Here is a 27,167-nt window from a genome sequence, read left to right on the forward strand (position 1 = left end):
GTATTTCCATACGGAACTTGGACACTCTAACAAACTTGTTCAGTGCTTTGAGGTTGAAAATAAGCCGGAAAGACCCATCAAGTTTCAGGACTAGAAACAGGGTCGAGTAGTATCCTCTGCCTCTCTGGCACAGAGGAACCGGCACTACCACTCCTGTATCCAGGATTGAACTCCCAACCATCAGTAGAGCTTGTGCCTTTAACGGATCCGAAGTTATAACCGATGTGCAGAACTGGCAAGGGGGACGTCTCTGGGAAGAGACTGCGTACCCGTGAGAAATAACTTATCACATCCATGCGTCTGAAGTGGTCATTAACCAGACCTGGATGAATCGTAGAAGTCGGCCCCAACCCTGGGATCCCCCAGGGGGAGGCCTGTCCCGTCATGCAGCAGGCTTCTCATGAGAAGCACAAGACAATCTCGTGTGTGCTTGACCTTCGCTTTCCCTTAAGGCTGTAAGCAGAGAAAAGTGGTGCCTTCTGTGCAGAAGGAGTAGCATTTGGGAGAAAGGCAGTCATAGTAGCTGCCGATTCAGACCCCATTTTTAATTAGGTCTTCCCCAAATAAAATGTCCCCAATAAAAGGGGAATACCTCCAAGGACTTTTGGAGTCCAGGTCCACCATCCACGACATAGATCACAGAATACAGCGAGCCAGGACAGATGTATTCGACACCTTGGCAGCCAACACACCTGCCTCAGGGGACGCCTCCTGGTGAAGGAAAAGGTAGCAGTGGTATTGTGAGACAGGGAATGTCTGGCATTGTCAGATATATCCTCGGGCAGCTTCCTCTTATGCCTGATCAAGTCATCAATCTATTTTGCAGCCCCAAGAGGATGCAATCGTGGTCTATGTACAACACCCGCAAGGTAGTGATAGACTTCAGGCATCCCTCCGCACGCTTACCTGTCGGTTCCTACAGTGAGGGGACAGTGGTGAGAGGCAGAGTGGACGACACCCGATGGGTGACACATGAGTTCACTAGCAGTGAATTACCTACTCGTTATATAACTCTGCAGGGGGAGGATATTAAGCTAATGCACATTGTAGACAAGGGGAATGTCTTCCCTGGATTAAACCAGGAGTCTTGTCTGATGTACACCTAATGGTCAGATTGTGGTAACAGAGCTTTAATTACAGACTGACGTGTGAACATATCAGTTTACTTAACCACAGTAGGGGAATCCTCTTTATAATCGGTGATTTGTAGGATTTGTTACCCAGTAACCACAAGGATAGTGGTATCATTTAGCAATGGAAGATCCTTGTCAGTGACACCTACTGTAATATAGGGACTGACAGGACAGCATGATCCCCATCTCTTCAAATAAAATATCAGAGAGATTATTGGATAGGGAGGAAGAAGCAGCCCGCTCAGATGACCCAGAGACACGAGAATGACCTGGAACAGGGTTTTGCCTGACCAAGGAATGAGTCATACGCTACAATCCGTGAGGCAAAATTTTCCCACCCAAAGCGGAGTAACCATGGGATATCAGAGACTGTAATGTTACAGGTGGTCCCATAGGGGACATAAAGCTTTCAACTAGAGAACCCAGTAGGTTTGAGAACGTAGCTCAGGTTGGCTCCTGATTGATTACAGGAGCTGCGGACTGACTGGGAGGTGTATGTGACATAGTACACAGACCATCACACAAAACTTCCCCCTCAGGTAAATCCGTTGCGCATGCTCTGCATCATGCAGGAGCGTCCCCAGATTTACTGCCCTACATGGTAAACATACACACATGCAACAGAGAGCGGTTTGGTACGATGAAGCCAGACAGTACATACCTGCAAATAAATCTGTTCGCATGTGACCGAGTACCCAGTACACAACACCTGTTAATAAATCCGGTATTATGTGACTGAGTACACAGTAGAATACACGTAATACGTAAATACTGTGACGCACTATATATGGACCCAGACGCACCTAGTCCCCAAGGTACAGTATAAAGTGATGGATATATGTGGAATACACCCAGAGAAATCACATAGCAGATACAGGCACACACAGTCACGTTTGCAATGCAGATAATTACTTTCATGACAATAAAATTGCATTGGATTATTATATGAACACAGAAAGGGAAAAAAAAAAAATATATAAATATATATATATATATATATATATATATATATATAATTTTATACATACACACACACACACACACACACACACACACACACACACACACACACAGTGCGTGGTCCGAGACCCGATGTATGTATCAGAATACTCGTACAATATATTCTGGCACAGGTACACTTGTTCTTAACTAACGCTGTCTTATTATCGACATTTAGAATACTTAAGTGTTTGTAAAACCACGGTGTTGATGTACAGGCGGGTTTACAAAGGAGACCTTGCTCTGCAGTCTCGGAGACCAGTCGCATCTGTTTTAGAAAATGGCGCCTAGCGTCTCAGTCAGGGAGTGAGGGAGAGTGTGAGGCCGCTCCAGGGCGGAAACACCAGCAGTAGATGGCGCCCGGAGCTGGGGGAAGGGCTACAGGTCAAGCGCATTTTCCCCTATGCTGGTCCTCACCACTGGGTACTATGGAGCCTTATTAAAGTGGATATTTTACTATCTGACCTGTGCTTCCATGTCCTGGTGGATATAGTAGGGTTCCCTGCTCTGTCACAGTGTCCACGCCAGCATCGCGGTTCGTCTCCTTAATCCGCAACCGGAACGCGTTTTAATGGCGTTCCCGCCTGGGGGACCCTCTTACTGCCTCCCTCAGTTGCAGCCGCCTGAACCAGGAGAGCGTCTGCGGTAGTGTGCCTAGGAGCCGGAGCGCCTCCGCCGCAAGTACCCAGGAACAGAGCCAGCGGGAGTATGCAACGCCGCTGGGGAGGTGATGGAGCCGCAGCACAGTATGTCACACTGGCATATGAAGTGCCGCAGCCCTTGAAGTCTTCAAAAAGCTTTTTCAGGGCAGCCTAGCGCAGACCCCCTGTTAAGTGACCTGCTTCGTGCAGGCACCAACTCTAAAACTGTGCTCACAGTGCCTGGAGGCGGGGTTATAGAGGAGGCCTCGGAATGCATTCTGGGACAGTCTAAAGCTTTAGCCTGTTGGTGTCTCTTGATCAAGATCCATCTCTGCACCCCAGTGTATTCCCTGTAGAACACAGTGTACCCCGCTGCAGAAAAATTATTACAATTTCTCATTCATCTATGGGGGAGACAGGGATCACAACGGGGTATTGATGGGGTGCTAGCCTGGCCACCAAATGGTTAAATTTCTTTACCCAGTAGCACAGGCTCCCTCTCCACTTATACCCCAACCCAAGCTCAGGCTTCCTCTTTTAGTCTGGTGCGTATAGCAAAGGCATGCTAGTCAAGGGGTTCCTGTTAGTCCCCGAATTTCTCTTTTATTTTTCTTTTTCTTCTGTGTCTTAACTCTGTAATCGGGATTGAAAAATTCTCATTCCCAGGTTACCCGGGATTGGTTTCTTTTCAATGTGGTATCCTGCACCACTGCAAAAGCTGTACTGATGCGATTTTATCCTCAGGCTCCGATCCATGGTGGCTTATGTGTCAGGTGTTATCCGAGTATACAGCGTGAGGTTCCTTTGGCCACTATCTCCTCTCAGGAACCGGCATGGATATCCTCACTCTCTCAGGTAATGTTGCAGCTGGTAAATAGCTTGCAAATTCTGGGCTGCCTCTCCTTACTGCCATAGGTACAGGTGTAGGTCAGTCTAATATTTTGCCTGCTTAGTGAGATGCCCAACCCAGTGCCGTAGAATCGCCATGGGTTCAGTATTTCTCGCAGTCTGTTCAGGGAGTGGCACAGGTGACTGCTTCTCTCCAACAAATGCTGGAGAAGAACAGGCAGTCCAAGCGCAAACTTGCCAGACAGTACAGCTTGTTCGGCGTATGACTCTGATTCGGATGTGTCTTTAGACCATGAAGAAGATGTCTGTCTCTTCAGACGTGGAAACGTCCTCTGTTCTGGAAGATTCCCAAACCCAGGTGACTGGTTGAAGCTCTAATCACGGCAGTTAGATTCGTGCTTTTGAATAAGGACTCTAAGTCTTCTAAATCTTTATTTACAGTAAGTGTCAGAAGAAAGCAGCAGCTGAATTCCCTTTCTTTGCTCAGCTGGCAGACCACCTAGTAGAGACGTGTACTCGTCCTAACCAGCATTTCTTGGTATCAGAACTCATTTCTACATTTTATCAGCTTCCAGTGGCAAATAGAGTAAAATGGGAGTTCCCGTCCTTCCTCCGGTTGATGCGCACACATTGTTTGGTTAAGTCTACTACCTTTCCTATAGCAAACACTGCCTCTCAAGGATATGAAGTGGGAGAATTTCCTTAAAACAATCTTTTCCAATGCAGGGGTGGTTGTGTGCCCGGTCATTGCGTCTGCTTGGGTTGCTAAGGCCATAGGACGTTTGGCAGCCTCTTTAGAGGATGGTCTTCTCTCCAAGGCTCACAGGTCTTGCGTATTCTCTCTAGTGGAGCATATCTAGGAGGCGAGCACTTACTTGGGTGAGGCATCCACACTTCTATTGTTTCGGCTTCCGCTGTCGCCATCAGGAGCACCCTGACTGGGTGGGTCTCCACCTGGGAAATATCCAGGTGGGGGAAGCCATCTGCAGCTTTTCGCCGACGTCTAGTCTGCAACATCTTCGGACGCTTTAGATAATGGGCGTAGTTTCCCAGGGTTATGCTCTTACTATCCATTAACATCTTGCAACATCTTTCGACCCAGTTTTTTTTCGACGTGCCTTCCGGCAGATCATAAAGAAGAAGCTTTTTGAGGAGCCCATTCTCTGACTTCTGGCTTCCCAGGTTTTAACACCAGTTCCCCATCCCAATGAGGAACAGGCTTTCACAACAACCTCTTAATGGCCCAGAAACCGTACAATCTGTTCCACCCCATTCTGATCCTCAAATCACTTGACAGATACCTTCATGTCTTGAGATTTTTTGCACTCCATACTTCTGGCTCTGGAACCAGGGGATTTCATGGCCTCTTTGAATATACAGGATGCCTAGTTGCATATTCCCATCCGCAACTCCCAGCAAAGCTACCTCCGGTTTGTAGTTCGTGAGGAAGACTTCCGATTTTGGCCTTTGCCATTTTGACTTTCCACTCCTTTTCATGGTTTCACTAATGTCATGGCGGCGCATCTCAGAGGTAGAGAGGTCTGATTATATTACCTTTTCTGGATAACCTGCTTCTGTTTGCCAGATCTCTAGAGACTCTGCAGGATCACCTTTGATGGCCTACCCCGAAAACTGTGTTTCTCCTTGCGATTGCTTAGGCACAACGAATCTCTGATTTGAGTGCCTTGTCTTGGCGCTCTTTTCCATCCAGACCAAGCCGTCCTTCGCACGCATCTGGGTTATCTTCCAAAGGTCATATCCCATTTCCACATCAATCAGGAGATTATGGTGCCATCCTTTCCGGCGCCTGATGCTTCTCCGGAGAATGCCTCCTTAGACGACGTGCGTGCCCTCCGGATTTTTTTGTGGACAGAAATTGGGACTTCTGCAAATATTTTAGTCCTTGATGATTTCAACAAATTGGGTTAGCTGACCTTGGCCAGGTGGCTCTGCCTAACCAATTGACAGGTGTACTGTTTGGGTAATTGTCCGGTGCCTGCCTCCATCCGTGAATGTTCCACCAGTGCTTTGTGCATTATTTAGGCAGCTCGGTGCAGCGTCTTCGTAGATGCAGGCTTTGACCATAGTGGGGTAGTACAGCACAGGAGCATCTTCTCCCTTAGGGAGACTGCTTTGGGACGCCCCATAGTGATCCCTGTGTTCCACATGGATGAATGAGAAAAGGTTATTTCTCTTGCGTCCTAGAGGATGCTGGGGTCCACACTAGTACAATGGGGTATAGACTGGTTTTAAAATGTGGGCTGGCTCCTCCCTCTATGCTCCTCCTACCAGACTCAGTTTAGAAAATGTGCCCAGAGGAGCCGGTCACAGCTAGGGGAGCTCTAGTTAAAAAAAAAATTTAGAGTTTGTTTTTTTTACAGAAGGCTGTTGGCAACAGCCTGCCTGCAGCATGGGACTAAGGGGGGGAGCAGTGTCCGCCCTGCGGGGTCTGAGTCACTGACTCCGCTGACTGGACACTGAACTCCAGAGGGGTCAGATCGGTCTCCGCCACAGGGGAACCGCTCGCCCCAGCAGCATGCCGCCAACCCCTTACAGAGCTGAAAAAAGTAGTGTTAGTCACGACCTCCCTAGCAAGCGAGGGGCCGGTCTGAAGTTGGCGGCAATGGAGAGGGAGCGCGGTATTAACTGCGCTCCTGGGATGGTACCAGAGACACACAGTGCAGCTCTGTGAGGGGCGCCCTGGGCCAGCGCTTACCCCCCACACTGGTCAACAAGCCTGTCGGGGTCCGAGGATCTCAGCCAGCAACTTTCCTCAGGCCAGTATAATCATCTGAAGAGCGGGAAGAGAGCGCCATTTTGTGGTCGGAGCTTCTCAGAGCGGACCCAGCAGTGTTCCAGTGCCATTTTCCTGCCTGCACAGCGCTGGATGGAAGATCAGGTCCCTCCACAGCAGCTCTACTGACTGTACACGGTACCAGGGGGTTGTAGAAGGGAGGGGAGGCTGCAAAAAGACTGTGTCTACTATTAAGGGACACAATCTGCGCTGGTAAGGGGTTGCCTTTTACTATAAGTGTTGTGGGTTGGCTCCGATCTTTGTCTCTCTCTTGCCTTTCTTGGGTGGGGGGAAACTCTGTCTGCCCCACCTGTGTGTGTGGCGTGTCTGGTGGTCTCCTTTAGCTATGTCCAGGGACACTGTGTCATATGCTGCAGAGGATTTATCCTCCCAGGATGATCCCATTCCATGTATTCAGGTTAGCACTGGTTTAGCACAGATACCAGCAAGGGAACCAGAGTGGTTTTCCTCTATCAAAACTTAGATTTCTCAGATTTCTGACAGGGTTGCTAGTACTGAATCTGCAACCCAGGTATTACAGAGCTCTATGGCTGTTTGGCCCATGTCTGGTACCTCAGGACACCCCGCTATATACCCCCACAAACGTGCGCTTGTGCATGTCACACAAGACAACGCGGATACCGATTCTGAATTTACAGATGGTGATGGGGATGTGTTACGGGGGTCCGCATCTCTTGCAAGGGGGGTGCAATTGTTGATAGAGGCTATCAGGGATGTGTTAAATGTTAATAATACCACACCTGAGCAGGTTGAGGAGGCTTTTTTCACTGAAAATAAAAAAGCCCCGCTAACCTTAGCTGCGTCAAAGGAGTTGAGTGCTATTTTTGAAAAGGCATGGGTAAACCCTGAAAAGAAGTTTCAGATCCCTAAGAGGGTTCTGGTGGCTTTTCCTTTCTCTGAGGAGGATAGGAAAAGGTGGGAAAACCCTTCTAATGTTGACGCATCTGTGTCCAGACTCTCAAAAAAGGTGGTTTTACCTGTTCCAGGATCTACCGCCTTAAAGGAGCCGGTAGATAGGAAGCTTGATAATACACTTAAGTCAATGTATACTGCTTCTGGGGTCATATTACGTCCCACTATTGCTAGTGCATGGATTGCAAAAGCAATAGTGAAGTGGTCGGCAACCTTAAAGCTTGAGGATTTGAATAGGGATGACGTTGCATTGTATTTACGCAACATACATGATTCTGCAGGTTTTATGGTAGAATCCATGAAAGACCTAGGTTCCATGGCTGCAAGAATTTCTTCCATGTCGGTTTCAGCTCGTCGGTTACTGTGGCTGCGCCAGTGGTCGGCCGACGTGGAGTCCCTACCCTATACAGGTCAGGCTCTCTTTGGGGAAGCTCTAGACGCGTGGATATCCACCGCTACAGCGTGTAAGTCTCCGTTTCTTCCCTCAGCAGCACCTGCTCCTAAGTAATCATTTTCTTAAGCTGCACCGCAGTCCTTTCGGCCTAACTAGCCTAGAAAGGCTAGAACATCCAATACCTTCTTTAGGGGAGGTCGGCTTAAGTCCAAGAAACCTGCCTCTGCAGGTTCCCAGGAACAAAAGCCTGCTTCGTGTACGCCAAAGTCCTCCGCATGACGGTGGACTGCACTCCCCGGTGGTAGGACCTGTGGGAACGAGACTCAGACATTTCAGTCATGTCTGGGTATCGTCCGGTCTGAATCCCTGGGTAGTAGATATTGTGTCTCAAGGATACAGGCTGGAATTTCAAAGTCTCCCTCCTCATCAAGTCGGGCTTACCAACTCTGTTGGAGGACAGCGCAGTGCTTCAAGACGCTGTCCAGAAGCTGGTAGAGACACAGGTCATTGTGCCAGTACCACCTCACATGCTTAACAAAGATTATTCGAACCTTTTCGTGGTAGCGAAACCGGATGATTCGGTCAGGCCCATTCTGAACCTAAAGTCATTGAACCTCTTTCTAAAGGCGTTCAAGTTCAAAATGGAGTCTCTCAGGGCAGTGATATCCGGTCTGGAAGAGGGGAAATTCCTGGTATCACTGGATGATGTGTGTACCTTGACATTCCAATCTGGCTTCCGCATCAGGCTCATCTCCGCTTCGCATTACTGGACTGTCATTTCCAGTTCCAGGCACTGCCAATCGGCCTCTCCACAGCACTAAGGGTGTTTACCAAGTTGATGGCTGAAATGATGATACTGCTCCGCAAACAGGGTGTGAACATCATTCCATATCTGGACGATCTGCTGATAAAGGCGTTGTCCAAGGAGAAACTGCTGCAGTCCATTGTTCTCACAATGCGACGGCTCCAGAGTCTCGGGTGGATTCTGAATTTTCCAAAGTCACATTTGGAACCAACCCAGAGATTGTCATTTCTGGGAATGATCCTGGATACGGAAGTGCAGAGGGTATTTCTTCCACGGGACAAGGCGTTGGTGATCCAATCCATGGTCCAGGATGTCTTGAAGCCACCCCGGTTGTCGGTTCATCAATGCATTCGCCTATTGGGAAAGATGGTAGCCTCCTACCAAGCCTGGAAGCCATCCTGCCCATCAACATTCTGTAACGAAGAGTCGTCTACAGCGGTCTTCTTCAGACGGCCCCTCTTCTAAGAAAACGGGCCATTCAAGTGCAGTCGGACAACGTAACAGTGGCTTAAATAAACCGACAGGGCGGAACGAAGAGCAGAGCGGCAATGTCAGAGGTGACAAGAATACTCCTCTGGACAGAAAAGCACGCGTTGGCGCTGTCAGCCATCTTCATTCCGGGAGTAGACAACTGGGAAGCAGACTTCCTCAGCAGACACGATCTCCATGCAGGAGGGTGTGGACTCCATCCGGAGGTGTTCAGGGAGGTAACAGATCTTTGGGGCCTACCCCAAATAGACATGATGGCCTCTCGTCTCAACAAGAAGCTTCGGCGTTATTGTTCCAGGTCGAGGGATCCACAGGCACTGGCAGTGGACGCCCTGGTGTCTCCGTGGGTGTTCCAGTCAGTGTACGTGTTTCCACCACTCCCACTCATCCCAAGAATCCTAAAGCTCATAAGGAGAACAAGGGTTCAAGCGATCCTCATTGCCCCAGACTGGCCAAGAAGGGCTTGGTACGCTGACCTTCTGAATCTACTGCAAGAAGAGCCGAGGCCTCTTCCTCTTCGGGAGGACTTGCTGCAGCAGGGGCCGTTTGCCTATCAAAACTTACCGCGGCTACGTTTGATGGCATGGAAGTTGAGCGCCTGATACTTGCTTGGAAGGGTATTCCGCAGACTTTTATTCCTACCCTCATACAGGCTAGGAAAGGGGTAACGTCTAAACATTACCATCGTATTTGGAAGAAATATGTCTCTTCGTGTGAATTGAAGAAGTTTCCTACGGTGGAGTTTAAACTGGGACGTTTCCTCCTATTCCTGCAAGTAGGAGTGGATATGAGCCTGAGATTGGGTTCTGTAAAGGTCCAGATTTCGGCCCTATTTATTTTCCTTTCAGAAACAATTGGCTGCCCTCCCTGAGGTTCAGACCTTTTTGAAGGGAGTTATGCAAATCCAACCTCCCTTTGTACCGCCTATGGCGCCTTGGGACCTTTAAGGTGGTGTTGCAGTTCCTCCAGTCGGATTGGTTTGAGCCTCTACAGGAGGTGGAGGTCACATTTCTTACATGGAAGGCGGTCACTTTGTTGTCCTTGGCTTCTGCTAGACGTGTGTCCGAATTGGGGGCTTTATCCTGTTAAAGCCCTTACTTGATCTTCCACGAATATACGGCTGAGCTCCGGACACGCCAGCAGTTTCTTCCGAAGGTTGTGTTGGCATTTCATATCAACCAACCTATTGTGGTGCCAGTGGCTACTGACTCCTCAATTACATCAAAGTCCTTGGATGTCGTAAGGGCTCTGAAGATATATGTGAAGAGAACTTCTTGTCACAAAGTCAGACTCTGTTTGTCCTATATGATCGCAAGAAAATTGTGTGTCCTGCTTCTAAGCAGACGATCTCTCGCTGGATCAGGTTCACTATCTGTTAATCTGTTAAGGCCCACTCTACTCGTAAGGTGGGGTCTTCCTGGGCGGCTGCCCGGGGTCTCTCGGCAGTGCAACTTTGCCGAGCTGCAACTTGGTCTGGATCGAACACGTTTGCAAAGTTTTACTAGTTCGATACTTTGGCCTCGGATGACCTGAAGTTCAGTCAATCAGTTCTGCAGGAGCCTCCGTGCTCTCCCTCCCGTTCTGGGAACTTTGGTACATCCCATGGTACTAATGTGGACCCCAGCATCCTCTACTGGGGAAAACGAAGCACTGGGCGGGCGCCCAGCATCCTCTGCGGACTACGAGAAAAGGATTTACCGGTAGGTAACCAAAATCCTATTTTCTCTAACGTCCTAAGTGGATGCTGGGGACTCCGTCAGGACCATGGGGATTAGCGGCTCCGCAGGAGACAGGGCACAAAACTAAAGCTTTAGGATCAGGTGGTGTGTACTGGCTCCTCCCCCTATGACCCTCCTCCAAGCCTCAGGTTTTTGTGCCCGTCCGAGCAGGGTGCAATCTAGGTGGCTCTCTTAAGGAGCTGCTTAGAAAAAGTTTTAGGTTTATTATTTTCAGTGAGTCCTGCTGGCAACAGGCTCACTGCATCGAGGGACTTAGGGGAGAGAAGTTCAACTCACCTGCGTGCAGGATGGATTGGCTTCTTAGGCTACTGGACACCATTAGCTCCAGAGGGAGTCGGAACACAGGTCTCACCCTGGGGTTCGTCCCGGAGCCGCGCCGCCGACCCCCCTTGCAGATGCTGAAGATTGAAGGTCCAGAAACCGGCGGCAGAAGGCTCTTCAGTCTTCTTGAAGGTAGCGCACAGCACTGCAGCTGTGCGCCATTGTTTGTCACACACTTCTCACCAACGGTCACGGAGGGTGCAGGGCGCTGCTGGGGGCGCCCTGGGCAGCAATGTAAATACCTTTTATGGCTAAAAAATACATCACATATAGCCCTTGAGGCTATATGGATGTATTTAACCCCTGCCAGATATTACAAACTACAGGAGAAAAGCCCGCCGGAATAGGGGGCGGGGCTTATTCTCCTCAGCACACAGCGCCTTTTTCCTGCTCAGCTCCGCTGTGAGGAAGGCTCCCAGGACTCTCCCCTGCACTGCACTACAGAAACAGGGTAAAACAGAGAGGGGGGGCACTTTTTATGGCGATATTTTATATATTTAAGCTGCTATAAGGATACAACACTTATATAAGGTTGTTCCCATATATATTATAGCGCTTGGGTGTGTGCTGGCAAACTCTCCCTCTGTCTCCCCAAAGGGCTAGTGGGGTCCTGTCTTCGATAAGAGCATTCCCTGTGTGTCTGCTGTGTGTCGGTACGTGTGTGTCGACATGTATGAGGACGATGTTGGTGTGGAGGCAGAGCAATTGCCGGTAATGGTGATGTCACCCCCCAGGGAGTCGACACCGGAATGGATGGCTTTGTTTATGGAATTACGTGATAATGTCAGCACAAAAATCAGTTGACGACATGAGACTGCCGGAAAACCAGTTGGTACCTGCCCAGGCGTCTCAGACACCGTCAGGGACTGTAAAACGCCCTTTACCTCAGTCGGTCGACACAGACCCAGACACGGACACTGAATCTAGTGTCGACGGTGAAGAAACAAACGTATTTTCAAGTAGAGCCACACGTTATATGATCACGGCAATGAAGGAGGCTTTGCATATCTCTGATACTGCAAGTACCACAAAAAGGGGTATTATGTGGGGGGTGAAAAAAAACTACCTGTAGTTTTTCCTGAATCAGAGGAATTGAATGATGTATGTGATGAAGCGTGGGTTAACCCAGATAGAAAAGTGCTAATTTCAAAAAAGTTATTGGCATTATACCCTTTCCCGCCAGAGGTTAGGGCGCGCTGGGAAACACCCCCTAGGGTGGATAAGGCGCTCACACGCTTTTAAAAACAAGTGGCGTTACCGTCTCCTGATACGGCCGCCCTCAAGGATCCAGCTGATAGGAGGCTGGAAACTACCCTAAAGAGTATATACACACATACTGGTGTTATACTGCGACCAGCCATCGCCTCAGCCTGGATGTGCAGTGCTGGGGTGGTCTGGTCGGATTCCCTGACTGAAAATATTGATACCCTGGATAGGGACAGTATTTTATTGACTATAGAGCAATTAAAGGATGCTTTTCTTTATATGCGAGATGCTCAGAGGGATATTTGCACTCTGGCATCGAGAGTAAGTGCGATGTCCATATCTGCCAGAAGAAGTTTATGGACGCGACAGTGGTCAGGTGATGCGGATTCCAAACGACATATGGAAGTATTGCCGTATAAAGGGGAAGAATTATTTGGCGTAGGTCTATCGGATCTGGTGGCCACGGCAACTGCCGGAAAATCCACCTTTTTACCTCAGACCCCCTCCCAACAGAAAAAGACACCGTCTTTTCAGCCGCAGTCCTTTCGGTCCTATAAGAACAAGAGGGCAAAAGGACAGTCATATCTGCCCCGGGGCAGAGGAAGGGGTAAGAGAGGGCAGCAAGCAGCCCCTGCCCAGAAACAGAAGCCCTCCCAGGGTTCTGCAAAGCCCTCAGCATGACGCTGGGGCTGTACAAGCGGACTCAGGAGCGGTGGGGGGTCGACTCAGGAATTTCAGCGCACAGTGGGCTTGCTCACAGGTGGACCCTTGGATCCTGCAGGTAGTATCTCAGGGTTACAGGTTGGAATTCGAGAAGTCTCCCCCTCGCCGGTTCCTAAAGTCTGCTTTGCCAACGTCTCCCTCAGACAGGGCGACGGTATTGGAAGCCATTCACAAGCTGTTTTCTCAGCAGGTGATAGTCAAGGTACCCCTCCTACAACAGGGAAAGGGGTATTACTCCACGCTATTTGTGGTACCGAAGCCGGACGGCTCGGTAAGACCTATTCTAAATCTGAAATCTTTGAACCTGTACATACAAAAATTCAAGTTCAAGATGGAATCACTCAGAGCAGTGATAGCGAATCTGGAAGAAGGGGACTTTATGGTGTCCCTGGACATAAAGGATGCTTACCTGCATGTCCCAATTTGCCCTTCACATCAAGGGTACCTCAGGTTCGTGGTGCAAAACTGTCATTATCAGTTTCAGACGCTGCCGTTTGGATTGTCCACGGCACCTCGGGTCTTTACCAAGGTAATGGCCGAAATGATGATTCTTCTGCGAAGAAGAGGCGTATTAATTATCCCTTACTTGGACGATCTCCTGATAAGGGCAAGGTCCAGAGAACAGCTGGAGGACGGAGTAGCACTAACCCAAGTAGTGCTGCAACAACACGGGTGGATTCTGAATTTTCCAAAATCTCAGTTGACCCCGACAACACGTCTGCTGTTCCTGGGAATGATTCTGGACACGGTTCAGAAAAAGGTGTTTCTTCCGGAGGAGAAAGCCAAGGAGTTATCCGAACTTGTCAGGAACCTCCTAAAACCAGGAAAAGTGTCTGTGCATCAATGCACAAGAGTCCTGGGAAAGATGGTGGCTTCTTACGAAGCAATTCCATTCGGCAGATTCCACGCACGAACTTTTCAGTGGGATCTGCTGGACAAATGGTCCGGATCGCATCTGCAGATGCATCAGCGGATAACCTTATCGCCACGGACAAGGGTGTCTCTTCTGTGGTGGTTGCAGAGTGCTCATCTGTTAGAGGGCCGCAGATTCGGCATACAGGACTGGGTCCTGGTGACCATGGATACCAGTCTGAGAGGCTGGGGAGCGGTCACACAGGGAAGAAACTTCCAGGGAGTATGGTCAAGCCTGGAGATGTCTCTTCATATAAATATACTGGAGCTAAGAGCAATTTACAATGCTCTAAGCCTGGCAAAACCCCTGCTTCAGGGTCAGCCGGTGTTGATCCAGTCGGACAACATCACGGCAGTCGCCCACGTAAACAGACAGGGCGGCACAAGAAGCAGGAGAGCAATGGCAGAAGCTGCAAGGATCCTTCGCTGGGCGGAAGATCATGTGATAGCACTGTCAGCAGTGTTCATTCCGGGAGTAGACAACTGGGAAGCAGACTTCCTCAGCAGACACGATCTACACCCGGGAGAGTGGGGACTTCATCCAGAAGTCTTCCACATGATTGTGAACCGTTGGAAAAAACCAAAGGTGGATATGATGGCGTCTCGCCTCAACAAAAAACTGGACAGGTATTGCGCCAGGTCAAGAGACCCTCAGGCAATAGCTGTGGACGCTCTGGTTACACCGTGGGTGTACCAGTCAGTGTATGTGTTTCCTCCTCTGCCTCTCATACCAAAAGTACTGAGAATTATATGGCAAAGGGGAGTAAGAACGATACTCGTGGCTCCGGATTGGCCAAGAAGAACTTGGTACCCGGAACTTCAGGAGATGCTCACGGAAAATCCGTGGCCTCTACCTCTAAGACGGGACCTGATTTAGCAGGGACCGTGTCTATTCCAAGACTTACCGCGGCTGCGTTTGACGGCATGGCGGTTGAACGCCGAATTCTAAAGGAAAAAGGCATTCCAGAAGAGGTCATTCCTACACTGGTTAAAGCCAGGAAGGAGGTGACTGCACAACATTATCACCGCATTTGGAGAAAATATGTTGCGTGGTGTGAGGCCAGGAAGGCCCCCACGGAGGAATTTCAACTGGGTCGATTCCTACATTTCCTGCAAACAGGATTGTCTATGGGCCTCAAATTGGGGTCCATTAAGGTTCAAATTTCGGCCCTGTCGATTTTCTTCCAGAAAGAATTGGCTTCAGTTCCTGAAGTCCAGACTTTTGTAAAAGGAGTACTACATATACAGCCCCCGGTTGTGCCCCCAGTGGCTCCGTGGGACCTGAATGTAGTTTTGGATTTTCTCAAATCCCATTGGTTTGAGCCACTCAAATCGGTGGATTTGAAATATCTTACATGGAAAGTAACCATGCTACTGGCCCTGGCTTCAGCCAGGAGAGTATCAGAATTGGCGGCTTTATCGTATAAGAGCCCATATCTGATTTTCCATTCGGACAGGGCAGAACTGCGGACGCGTCCTCAGTTTCTGCCTAAGGTGGTGTCAGCGTTTCACCTGAACCAGCCTATTGTGGTGCCTGCGGCTACTAGCGATTTGGAAGATTCCAAGTTGCTGGACGTTGTCAGGGCATTGAATATATACATTTCAAGGACGGCTGGAGTCAGAAAATCTGACTCGCTGTTTATACTGTATGCACCCAACAAGCTGGGTGCTCCTGCTTCTAAGCAGACGATTGCTCGTTGGATTTGTAGCACAATTCAACTTGCACATCCTGTGGCAGGCCTGCCACAGCCTAAATCTGTCAAGGCCCATTCCACAAGGAAGGTGGGCTCATCCTGGGCGGCTGCCCGAGGGGTCTCGGCATTACAACTCTGCCGAGCAGCTACGTGGTCGGGGGAGAACACGTTTGTAAAATTCTACAAATTTGATACCCTGGCTAAAGAGGACCTGGAGTTCTCTCATTCGGTGCTGCAGAGTCATCCGCACTCTCCCGCCCGTTTGGGAGCTTTGGTATAATCCCCATGGTCCTGACGGAGTCCCCAGCATCCACTTAGGACGTTAGAGAAAATAAGATTTTACTTACCGATAAATATATTTCTCGTAGTCCGTAGTGGATGCTGGGCGCCCATCCCAAGTGCGGATTGTCTGCAATACTTGTACATAGTTATTGTTACAAAAAAAATCGGGTTGTTATTTGTTGTGAGACGTCTGTTCAGAGGCTCCTACGTTTTGTCATACTGTTAACTGGGTTTAGATCACAAGTTATACGGTGTGATTGGTGTGGCTGGTATGAGTCTTACCCGGGATTCAATATCCTTCCTTATTGTGTACGCTCGTCTGGGCACAGTATCCTAACTGAGGCTTGGAGGAGGGTCATAGGGGGAGGAGCCAGTACACACCACCTGATCCTAAAGCTTTAGTTTTGTGCCCTGTCTCCTGCGGAGCCGCTAATCCCCATGGTCCTGACGGAGTCCCCAGCATCCACTACGGACTACGAGAAATAGATTTATCGGTAAGTAAAATCTTATTTTCTCTTACGTCCTAGAGGATACTGGGGTTACATTTAGTACATTGGGGTATAGGCTGGTCCACTAGGAGCCATGGGCACTTTACGAATTTGATAATGTGGGCTGGCTTCTCCCTCTATGCCCCTCCTACCAGACTCAGTTTAGAAAATGTGCCGGAGGAGCCGATCACGCTTATGGAAGCTTCTGAAGAGTTTTCTGCATTTATTTTATATGTTTGTTATTTTCAGAGGCACCAGCCTGCCTGCTTCGTGGGACTTAATGGGGGGAACGGCCCAACCTTTTGAAGGGTTAATGGTTCCTTTCCTCGCTGACAGGACACTGAGCTCCTGAGGGAACTATTCGCAAACCCCACCACGGCAAGCGTACATTCCCGCAGCACGCCGCCACCCCTAACAGAGCCAGTAGAAAGAAGAGTGGTGAGTATTAAGATGGTGTCCTGGCTAGCGGGTCGCCGGCCATTATGGCGGCATGAGGGTACGGAGACGCACGGCTTCTAACCTGGGCGGAATGCGTCTCCAGACACAGTACACAGCTGCGTCTCACTACACTGTACACAGTACCCACACTGGCAAAAACAGGCTTAAAACTGTTTTCTCTCCATTTTAAGCACCCGATTACCTCAGCCAGTATAAAAAGCAGGAAGACCGCGCGCCTTCACTATAAGCGGATCCAGCCGCACACCAGAGCCATTTTCCCTCTGCAGTGGACACAGACGCTGACTGACAGGGACGCACAGCTCCTCCGAAGAGACTCCACATTACCTCAGCGGTATCAGGGGGTCATAGCAAGGGGGGGGAGCGATTATTAGTGTACTAAGTCCCCTATCAGGGTACTTAGTCTGCGATCCGGCTAAGCTTGACATTAGCGATAAGGGCTGGCTCCAAATAACTCTGTCTCCCTGAAGGGCTCTTTGTGGGCTAATTGTGCTTAACCTTTTCGTGTGTGTGTGTGTGTGTGTGTGTGTGTGTGTGTGTGTGTGCTGTCACATTTACAATACTTAATACAATACTCAATACTTAAGACAGACTGTGGATGAGCTTATGAATAGACTCAGTCCCCAGACCAGCATCTCAGTCCCCTCCCATTTATCCGCAAAAACGATCTTTGGCCCATATCCTGCAGCCTGACTCTGGCGCTGACAGGTCAGACATGGAGGAGGGTGAGGTGGATTTGGCGGGGGGGGGGGGGGGGTTTGATGCTACTCTATCACAGGATATTGAGGCTCTTATAGAGGCTATCAGAGATGTTCTGCAAATTCCTGATAAGGTGTCAGAGGAGTGTGAGGAATATTATTTTAATGTAAAAAAGAAGTCCTCAGTCACTTTTCCTGCGTCAAAGGAATTGAATACCTTGTTTGAAGAACCATGGGTTAATCCTGATAAGAAATTTCAGATCCCTAAAAGTTTGCTCTCCCCCTTTCCTCTGTAGGATAGTAAAAAATGGGAAAATCCACCGATAATGGACACATCAGTCTCTAGGCTGTCACGGAAAATTGTATTGCCTGTTCCTGGTGCAGCCTCCCTACAAGACATGGCTGATCATAAATTTGAGACTACACTCAATTCATTGTACTCAGGTGCTGGGGTGGCCCAGAAACCCACTATTGCATGTGCGTGGATCACAAAAGCCATTGCTAAATGGTCAGGTAACCTAATTGAGGGGTTAGATTCCTTGTCTAGGGGGGATGTTGTTTTACTCCTGCAGCATATACAGGACTCTGCAAACTTTATGGTGGAAGCCATGAAAGAGAGAGGCTTGCTTAATGCACGCACCACCGCTGTGACAGTGTCAGCACGCAGGGACTTGTAGCTATGCCAGTGGATTGCTGATGCGGACTCCAGGAAAGGCGTGGAAGGCCTACCATTCACAGGAGAGGCCTTGTTTGGAGATGAACTAGACAAATAGATCTCCAAAGCTACAGCGGATAAGTCTACGTATCTACCTTCCGCAGCTCCCCCAGCCAGGAAAGCTTATTCAGCTTCAAATTTACAGTCCTTTCGGACGGCCAAGTTTAAGGGCAAATACAGAGGTGCTTCTACGGCCTCCAGAGGCACAAGAGGTAAACCACGCAAACCAGCTACTGCAGGTGCTCAGGAACAGAGCTCAGGCTCTGCTTCCTCAAAGCCTTCAGCATGACGGTGGACCGCGATGCCTGGAGGAAGGCTGTCAGGTGGGAGCCCGACTAAAAATTTTCAGTCCCATCTGGACAACTTCAGGATCCCTGGGTCATAGATCTTATTTCCCAGGGCTACAGACTGGAGTTTCAGGAGTTCCCACCTCACAGATTCTTCAAATCAGGCTCACCAGTTTCACAAAAGGCAAGTATAACCTTACAGGATGCCATTCAAAAGCTGATACAGACTCAGGTAATTGTTCAAGTCCCACCTCATCTACAAAACAAGGGATATTATTCCAATTTGTTTGTAGTACCGAAACCGGATGGTTCGGTAAGACCGATTTTGAATCTAAAATCGTTCAACCTGTACTTACAAGTATACAGACTCAGAGCGGTGATCTCGGGTCTGGAGGAAGGGGAATTCCGATCTGGCCGCCTCATCAGGCTTATTTACGGTTTGCACTGCAGGACTGTCACTACCAGTTCCAGGCCCTGCCATTTGGTCTCTCCACGGCACCGAGGGTATTCACCAAAGTGATGGCAGAGATAATGTACCTGGACGATCTTCTGATAAAGGCGCCGTCCAGGGAGAGGTTGCTGGACAGCATTGGTCTCTTAACCAATTTTTCCAGGATCATGGGTGGATTCTGGACCTTCCGAAATCTCGCCTAGAGCCAACTTGGGGGCTTCCATTCCTGGGAATGATACTGGACACGGAGTCGCAGAAAGTGTTCCTTCCGTTGGAAAAGGCATTGGTAATCCAGTCGATGGTTTGTGATGTCCTGAAGCCAACCCGGATATCGGTGCATCTATATATTCGCCTTCTGGGGAAAATGGTGGCCTCATACGAGCCGCTTCAATACAGAAGGTTTCACGCAAGACCCTTCCAGCTCTTTCTGTTGGACAGATGGGCCGGATCACATCTTCACATGCACCAAAGGATCCGTCTGTCGCCAGAAGCCAGGATTTCCCTTCTGTGGTGGCTACAGACTTCTCACCTCGTTGAGGGTTCAGGATTCAGAACTGGATTCTGTTAACCACAGACGCAAGCCTCAGAGGTTGGGGAGTAGTCACCCAGGGAGTGCAGTTTCAAGGAAGATGGTCAAGTCAGGAAGTTATCCGTCCAATCAACATTCTGGAACTCAGCCATATACAACGGTATTCTGCAGGCCTCGTATCTTCTTCAAGATTGGGCCATTCAGGTCCAGTCGGACAATGTGATGGCAGGAACGTACATAAACCGACAAGGTGGAACAAAAGCAGAGCAGCAATGTCAGAGGTGTCATGTATTCTACTCTGGGCAGAAAAAAACGCTGTGGCGTTGTCAGCGGTCTTCATTCCAGGAGTAGAAAACTGGGAAGCAGACTTCCTCAGCAGACACAACCTGCACCTGAGGGAGTGAGGCCTTCACCCGGAAGTGTTCAGGTGCTTGACACGTCGATGGGAATATCCACAAATCGACATGATGGCCTCTCGTCTCAACAGGAAGCTCAGGCGTTATTGTTCCAGGTCGAGGGACCCACAAGCAGTGGTGGTAGACGCTCTGACAACTCCATGGGTCTATCAGATGTGGTACGTGTTTCCTCCACTTCCTCTGATCCCAAGAATTCTAAAACAAATAAAAAGGGAAAAGGTTCAAGCAATACTCATTGCTCCGGACTGGCCAAGAAGGGCCTGATACGCGGACCTTCTGGAGATGATTCTAGAGTATCCGTGGCCTCTATCTCTTCGCGAGAATCTTTTCAACAGGGCCCGTTCGTCTATCAGGACTTACCGCTGCTAAGTTTGACAGCATGCAAGTTGAACAGCTGATTCTAGCCAGAAGAGTGTTTCCTAACAAAGTTGTCCCGACTATGATCCAAGCCAGGAAGGGGGTAACGTCTAAACATTACCACCATATTTGGAAGAAATACGTCTCTCAGTGTGAGAGCAGAAATTATTCTGTGGTGTAATTTCATCTGGGACGTTTCTGGCTTTTTCTGCAGGCAAGTGTGGATGTGGGCCTACGTCTGAGCTCCATAAAAGTCCAGATTTCGGCCTTGTCCATTTTTTTTTCTTTCAAAAACAATTTGCTTCTCTCCCTGAGGTCCAGAAGTTCTTGAAAGGTGTTCTGCACATCCAACCTCCCTTTGTGCCTCCCACGGCACCTTGGGATCTCACTTTGGTGCTGCAGTTCCTCCAATCGGACTGGTTTGAACCGTTACAGGAGGTGGACGTAAAATATCTTACGTGGAAGACCGTCACACTGTTGGCCTTGGCTTCAGCATGACGCGTGTCGTAACTGGTGGTGTTTTCTCACAAGAGAATTTTCCTTTCGGACCGAGCTGAACTCAGAACTCGTCAGCAATTTCTTCCTAAAGTGGTGTCTGCGTTTCACATCAACCAACCTATTGTGGTTCCGGTTGTCACAGACACCTCTGCTACTTCAAAGTCTTTGGATCTTGTGAGGCCTTTGAAGGTACGTAAAGAGGACAGCTCTTCACAGGAAATCCAACTCGCTGTTCGTTTATCCCAATAAAACTGGGTGTCCTGCTTCAAAGCAGACAATTGCACGCTGGATCAGGCTCACTATCCAGCATGCTTATTCCACGGCAGGTTCTTCCTGGGCTGCTGCCCGGGGTGTCTCTGCTTTACAGCTCTGCTGAGCGGCTACTTGGTCTGGTTTGAACATGTTTACTAAGTTTTACAAGTTCGATACTTTGGCCTCTGAGGACCTTCGATTTGGTCAATCTGTTCTGCATCAGCTCTGTCCCACCCGGTTTGGGAGCTTTGGTACATCCCCATTGTACTAAATGGAACCCCATTATCCTCTAGGACGTAAGAGAAAATAGGATTTTAATTACCTACTGGTAAATCCTTTTCTCGTAGTCCGTTGAGGATACTGGGTGCCCTCCCGGTGTTTCGTTCTTCCTGCACTGTTACTTGGTTAAGTATTGTTGGTTCAGCTGTTGTTGCTCCTGTTTAAAATTGAGTTAGCATAGCTTTACTCTGGTTTGTGTGTGCTGGTTTGGAATCTCACCATTATCCGTTATATCCTCTCAAATTATGTCCGTCTCCTCGGACACAGTTTCCTAGACTGAGTCTGGTAGGAGGGGCATAGAGGGAGGAACCAGCCCACACTATCAAATTATTAAAGTGCCCATGGCTCCTAGTGGAGCTGTCTATACCCCATGGTACTAAATGCAACCCCATTATCCTCTACGGACTACGAGAAAAGTATGGATCCGACCTGGGCTATTCAATGTCATCTCAATTCGACTTTTAAAAAAGTCGAATTGAGATGCTGGAGCTGAGATGGGAGAGCCGCGAGCAGACAGGTGAGAGCAGCGCTACACCAGCGTCTATATAGCCGCTGCTGTAGCGCTGCTCCCCCGTCTCCCTGCCTCTCCCCGTCCCCACATCACAGCCGCCGCTCACAACAGCGTCCACCCGGCTCCAGCAAGCGAGACCTCGGATCCCAATAATTGCCCCTGAAGTGATTTTCCAGGATTCATGTCATCATAACTGCCAACCTCCCCACTATCTCCTCCGGCCTGGCTACTGAAGGGATCGGCCACCCATGACTAAGGTATACTGCAGCTTCCCTCCTCTCAACCAACTACAGGCACTGTCTTGGGAGCAGCTGCGATAGATGATCCTACTAGGAACGCCCAGCAGCACACCTCCCCCTACTCTTCTTCCTCTCCCAGCCAGCAGTGAGTCATGCTCGATCTTTAGGCTCACACCCTATTACTGACTAATCTTCTTGCATGACTGTAAATATAGAATAACAATGATGTTTTCACCATAAGGTTTTTCTCTTGACTGTATGAAACTATTTATTCCAAAAATGTCCCAAAATTGTGTTAAAAAAAAAAAAATGTTACATTTTAAAATGATGTAAATAAGCTATTTCATTTATTTGGTTTAATATAACAAATATGCATGTATCTTAATTACATTATACTGAATTAGGTTTAAACAGTTTGAGAATAAAAAAATCTGAAATATTGGGAACATTTAAAAAAATTAAGTGGTTAAATAGGACCTTTTTTTTCTCTCTTAGATTATTACTAACCATATTTTGCCTAACTAAAATATTAATTGTAATGTTTTTAGTAATCATTCTCAAGCTACAGTCACATACACAGGGACGCATCAAGAGAGGAGGAGTCCTGTGTGCAGTCTCTATCCAGAACCCCTCTTCTTTAGCTAACAGAGCAATAGACTGTGGTCACTATGGTCCCTAGGAAACCCTAGCGCTGTCCCAGAGTCTAGTGCGCATGGGCAGGTCTCTTGGAAAATGGCACAGCGGACATTTGCCCAGTGATTTCCCTGCTGCGCATGCGTGAAATTATGGAAAAATGTCCGCCATGCCATTTTCCTGGAGGCATCTGTAGCACTGCTGCTACTGACGCCGGACTCCTGGGGTAAGTATTGAAAAAATGGGTGCAGGGTGTGCGGTGTGCGCCCCTTGGCCCCCGGGGTCTCATGTGCACCGCATACACTGCACACATTATAGATATGCCAGTGCACATAACCTTACTTGGTAACGCATTTCATTTCCCTTCTTACCTCTTAATTCCTCGGAGGAAATTCCACCTTTTATGTTGCAGCCTTTTATCGTAGAAGTATTTAGAAACTGTATTCAAATGTGAATATGCAAACCGGGAAGTCTCTGATTAGGATTGCAGTAGGGGCCTGATCACAAGTGCTACTTTTCCCGTTTCCACTATTATTCCCTGGAGATATGGGTCCTCTGCTCCAACCATGCCATCAAACAGCCAAGGGAAGAGCCTATCCTGTCATCTTCTGGGGTTTTTTGTTTCTGCAAACAATCACAGCCCCATCTGACTTGCATGCAATTACAAATAGCTTAATGAGCTATTGGGAGATTCTCCAGAAAGTGAACATAAAGTCCCGTGCATCACACGCTTTAAATTTTTTATTTTATTTTTCCTTTTTAACTGGTCAGTTAAGAAATTGTTGTTCATATGAAAACTTCATTGCTTAGTAGCAATGCCTTGCACTATAACTTAAGACCCACTAAAATCTTGGAATTTTGGAGAAGTAATTTGTCTGAATTTGTGCAACGGTCCTGTGCATGAGGGAGAATCGTGCTGACAGATTACTGACCATTTTCAAGCAGTAGTTTTTATACCATGGTAACCTTAAAAAATTATGGTGCTGAGCACTGTTACAACAGTCAGTGAATTTTCCCTAGTAAAATGGCTATGGGAAATGCTTTTTATGCATGCAGGTGATACATCCAGTCCTGATACTGGTTAAGTGTTATGGAGTAGAGTTTAATATTAGGGAGGCCAGTCCCGGGCCTATGGCTATTCCCTATGTGTCCCCTGCCCTCCCCGCACTCACAATACTCGCCATACAACGCGGGCGGGTGAGAACATCCGTCGCTCTTGGCGTGTGACTGCAGACTGCGCAGCGTGACCTGCCACTGCACGTCACGCTGCGCTGGGAAGCCAGGAGGAGGGAGCCGGGCAGCCAGGAGGAGGGAGCCAGGCAGCGTCTGAGTATCCTGAGGACGCTCAACGCTGATCCCTCAATCCCCGGGATTGGAGCTCCCAATCCCGGGATTGAATCCCGGCCGATTTTGGGCCTAAATCCCGGGATCCCGCCGATCCTGATCCCGGGATTGGCCTCCCTACTTAATGTCTTATTATAGGAGTCTGCATTTATTTTAGATATGCTAATTAATTGCAAAAAAAACTACTTTTTTTTTTTTCAATTGGAAATAGTCAAGAGAAGAAAGTCGGAAACAAGCTCTTGCAGCTAAAAGGGAAAAGCGGAAAGAGAAGAGAAAAAAGAAAAGGAATTTGCAGAAAAAGAAACTGGAGGATGATGAGGACTGTAAACTTTCAGGGAATTGTGATTTGCTTGATGATGCAAATGATGTTGATGGTAAGACTTAACATGTAACTTGGTTCAGCATCAGTTGTATAATCTTTTTAAGTTTTGAGATTTGGGAAGTATATTTATTATATGTTTATGATGCAACAAAAATAACAAAAAACTTTATTAGAAAGACAATAGTTGTTGGTGCTGGTCTAAACACTGCAATTCTGTGTGTATCTAGTCGGTGAAAGCATGAAGAATTTGTTCATATTTTGCAGGATTACTCATTTCTCCGGCAGGGTCCACAGGTTATCCACAGGATAACAATGAGATGTGATGATGCAACAGCGGATTTGCACCAATCGGTCAAAGATTTTCCGGCCTCCCAGCATGCAACAGGCCCGTCCATATATCCTTTCCTCCTTGCTCAGGCAAATCAGTTTTTTGTTTACGGCAGGAGCCGGACCATGGTCTGAGGGCTGCTGATTCTTAGCAGCCCTAAGCTTTCTTATTTTATTTTGTATAGTCTTACTATTTTTTGAGTGATCTTTCTAAACAGCGTGTTTTTACGTACCTTAGAAAGAGTTGCTCCAACAACTCTCCGCCGGGAGAGTACAGTGCTGTTTCGGCGGGCGTCTGTGTCGGATATACTAGCAGGTCCAGCAGACGTTACCAGGCTGTGGCCGGCGCACGGGGAGAAGGTAAGGCATCGATTTCAATTAGAAGGGGAATATGGACACAGCCGCACTGTTTTGGGAAGGAGACCACCAAACAGTCGCTGACGGGCTGCCATCTTGGGTGCACCAGCGCTAGGCCTAGGGATCAGAGGCTCCAGGATTAGTATGAGGCCATGATCCCTAGGGTTGATGTCAGCAGCGGTGAGTCAGACGCTCTCCTGGTCGCCCCTCCTCCTGGTTCACGACCAGTTATCTCGGAGTCTCCCGCGATGAACGGTTTCCCGCTTCCGTCTCAGACGCTGTACAGGACCCAGTCGCAGCATAAGATGGCTGCGTGACTGGTGCGTCCGTGTTCACTGAGCGTCTGTGTTCACTATAGGTTCATGGAGCGACAGTGTACACTAGTAGCGTCTGGATCCACTCAGTGTTCGCTAACGTATTGATCGGTCCTAGAAGCGAGGTGAGTCTCCCTGTATCCCACTCTACTGAGTATGGGTTATACAGCACTAAGTCTCTATCTACCTTTTGAGTACGAATTGTTAGATAAAGTGTCTATTGCATATGAGTCTGTATACATTTACTGTTGTTTCTTTTGCATTTGCATCTGAATACGTTTGATCTGTTTAAAACATGATGCAGTAATATGTTCTCCTACATACTTAAAATTTAGCTGTAGTTGATGATGTGCTCATATTGCTTAATATACTAATGTATAACATGTGACTGACTGACAGTGTGATTGCTGACTTTACTAAATTTCTGTCAGTTTGTTTATTCCGATCCTCAATGCCGGTGCATGGGTAAGGTCGGATTGTATATCACTTTAAAAAGCTTAAAGTGATTACAGTCATAAAATTGTGTAGTACACTGTGGAAGTGTTGATTATTTATCATGTCTAAAGGCGTGTACACATGGTGAGATTTATCTGTCCAATCTGTCTGGTGAGAACAAAAATCTGGCAATGGATGAGAGCAAATGACAATCAACCATTTTCTCCCAAACACTGGAAAATGGATTAAAACTATTGATTTAACACATTTTCCAAACAAACTGATTTAACCTATTTGTTTGAACAACCATTGTCTATTTTCCAGTGGTTGGGAGCAAATGGTCTATTGTCATTTGCTCTCATCCATTACCAGATTTTTGTTCTCACCAGACAGATTGGACAGATAAATCTCACCATGTGTACACACCTTACGAGCGGCAAAGGTGAGGAAGGTACACTCACAGCAACACCAACACTCATATCATGTTTGTCTTGCAAAATTGTGTTATCCTCTTAGGATCTGGTTCAGGATGGTTTGTGTGCAAATTGTATTAGCTTTCATCAGGGGTTAATGAAAAATACAAGGCAGATTCAGGTACAAATGGATCCACCTTGGGCTATGTTTGCACAGACTTTATCCAGTATAGCTGAACGGATAATTCCTCCAACTCCTGTACCAGGGATAGGTTGCACTATTAACCTTTACATGCAGCTCCCCACCTATGGTGTATAACTTCCAGCAGCAACTTCTCAAAAGAAACAAGCTGATAAAACAGTGGTAAGTAAATTTTCATCTTCACAGGCTACACATGATTCAGATGAGGATTCATCGGAAGATGAAAGCTCAATTACTTCTACTTCGGCATACGAAGAGGAGGAGGAAGGTCTCAGCTCAGTGGATAGAGCTGAGATAATTAAAGCAATGAAAGCCATTCTGTCCTTAGAGGAATCAGCAGAGCCTGTGTTAACCAAGGTACCTGTGTTTAAACGTCCCAAAACAGTTAAAACGGAGTTTCCAGGGTCAGCTGACGGAAATTATGGAAGAGGCTTGGGCCACGCCCAATAAGAAGTTTAGAATCCCTAAGAAATGGAATTCCAATTATCCTCTTCCAGCTGGGGATTGTTTAAAAAGGGAGGTGGCTCCTAAAGTAGATACGCATGTAATTCGATTAGTGTGAAAATCTGCATTACCTTTGCCTTCAACATCATTAAATGATGTCACGGATAGGAGAGTGGATGGATTTCTAAAAAACATTTTTCCCCTGTCTGGGGCAGTCATAAGGCCAGCCATGGCTTCAGCTTGGATGGCAAAGGCAGTGGCTGCCTGGGCTGATGCATTGGAGGGG

At 48.1% G+C, this 27,167-nt stretch overlaps 1 protein-coding gene across 2 annotated transcripts in view; it reads left to right on the forward strand.

The window, feature by feature from the left end:
* The window catches only part of ANKHD1 (ankyrin repeat and KH domain containing 1), a 411,439-nt gene that overhangs the window by 328,525 nt on the left and 55,747 nt on the right, over positions 1 to 27,167 (forward strand). For both annotated transcript variants that reach the window (XM_063928239.1, XM_063928240.1), the window contains exon 25: positions 24,279 to 24,441. In XM_063928239.1, the coding sequence (XP_063784309.1) occupies positions 24,279 to 24,441 (163 nt within the window). The remainder of the gene's footprint in view (positions 1 to 24,278; positions 24,442 to 27,167) is intronic.

Source organism: Pseudophryne corroboree, chromosome 6 (assembly GCF_028390025.1).
Source record: "Pseudophryne corroboree isolate aPseCor3 chromosome 6, aPseCor3.hap2, whole genome shotgun sequence".
NCBI classification, from domain to species: Eukaryota; Metazoa; Chordata; class Amphibia; order Anura; family Myobatrachidae; genus Pseudophryne; species Pseudophryne corroboree.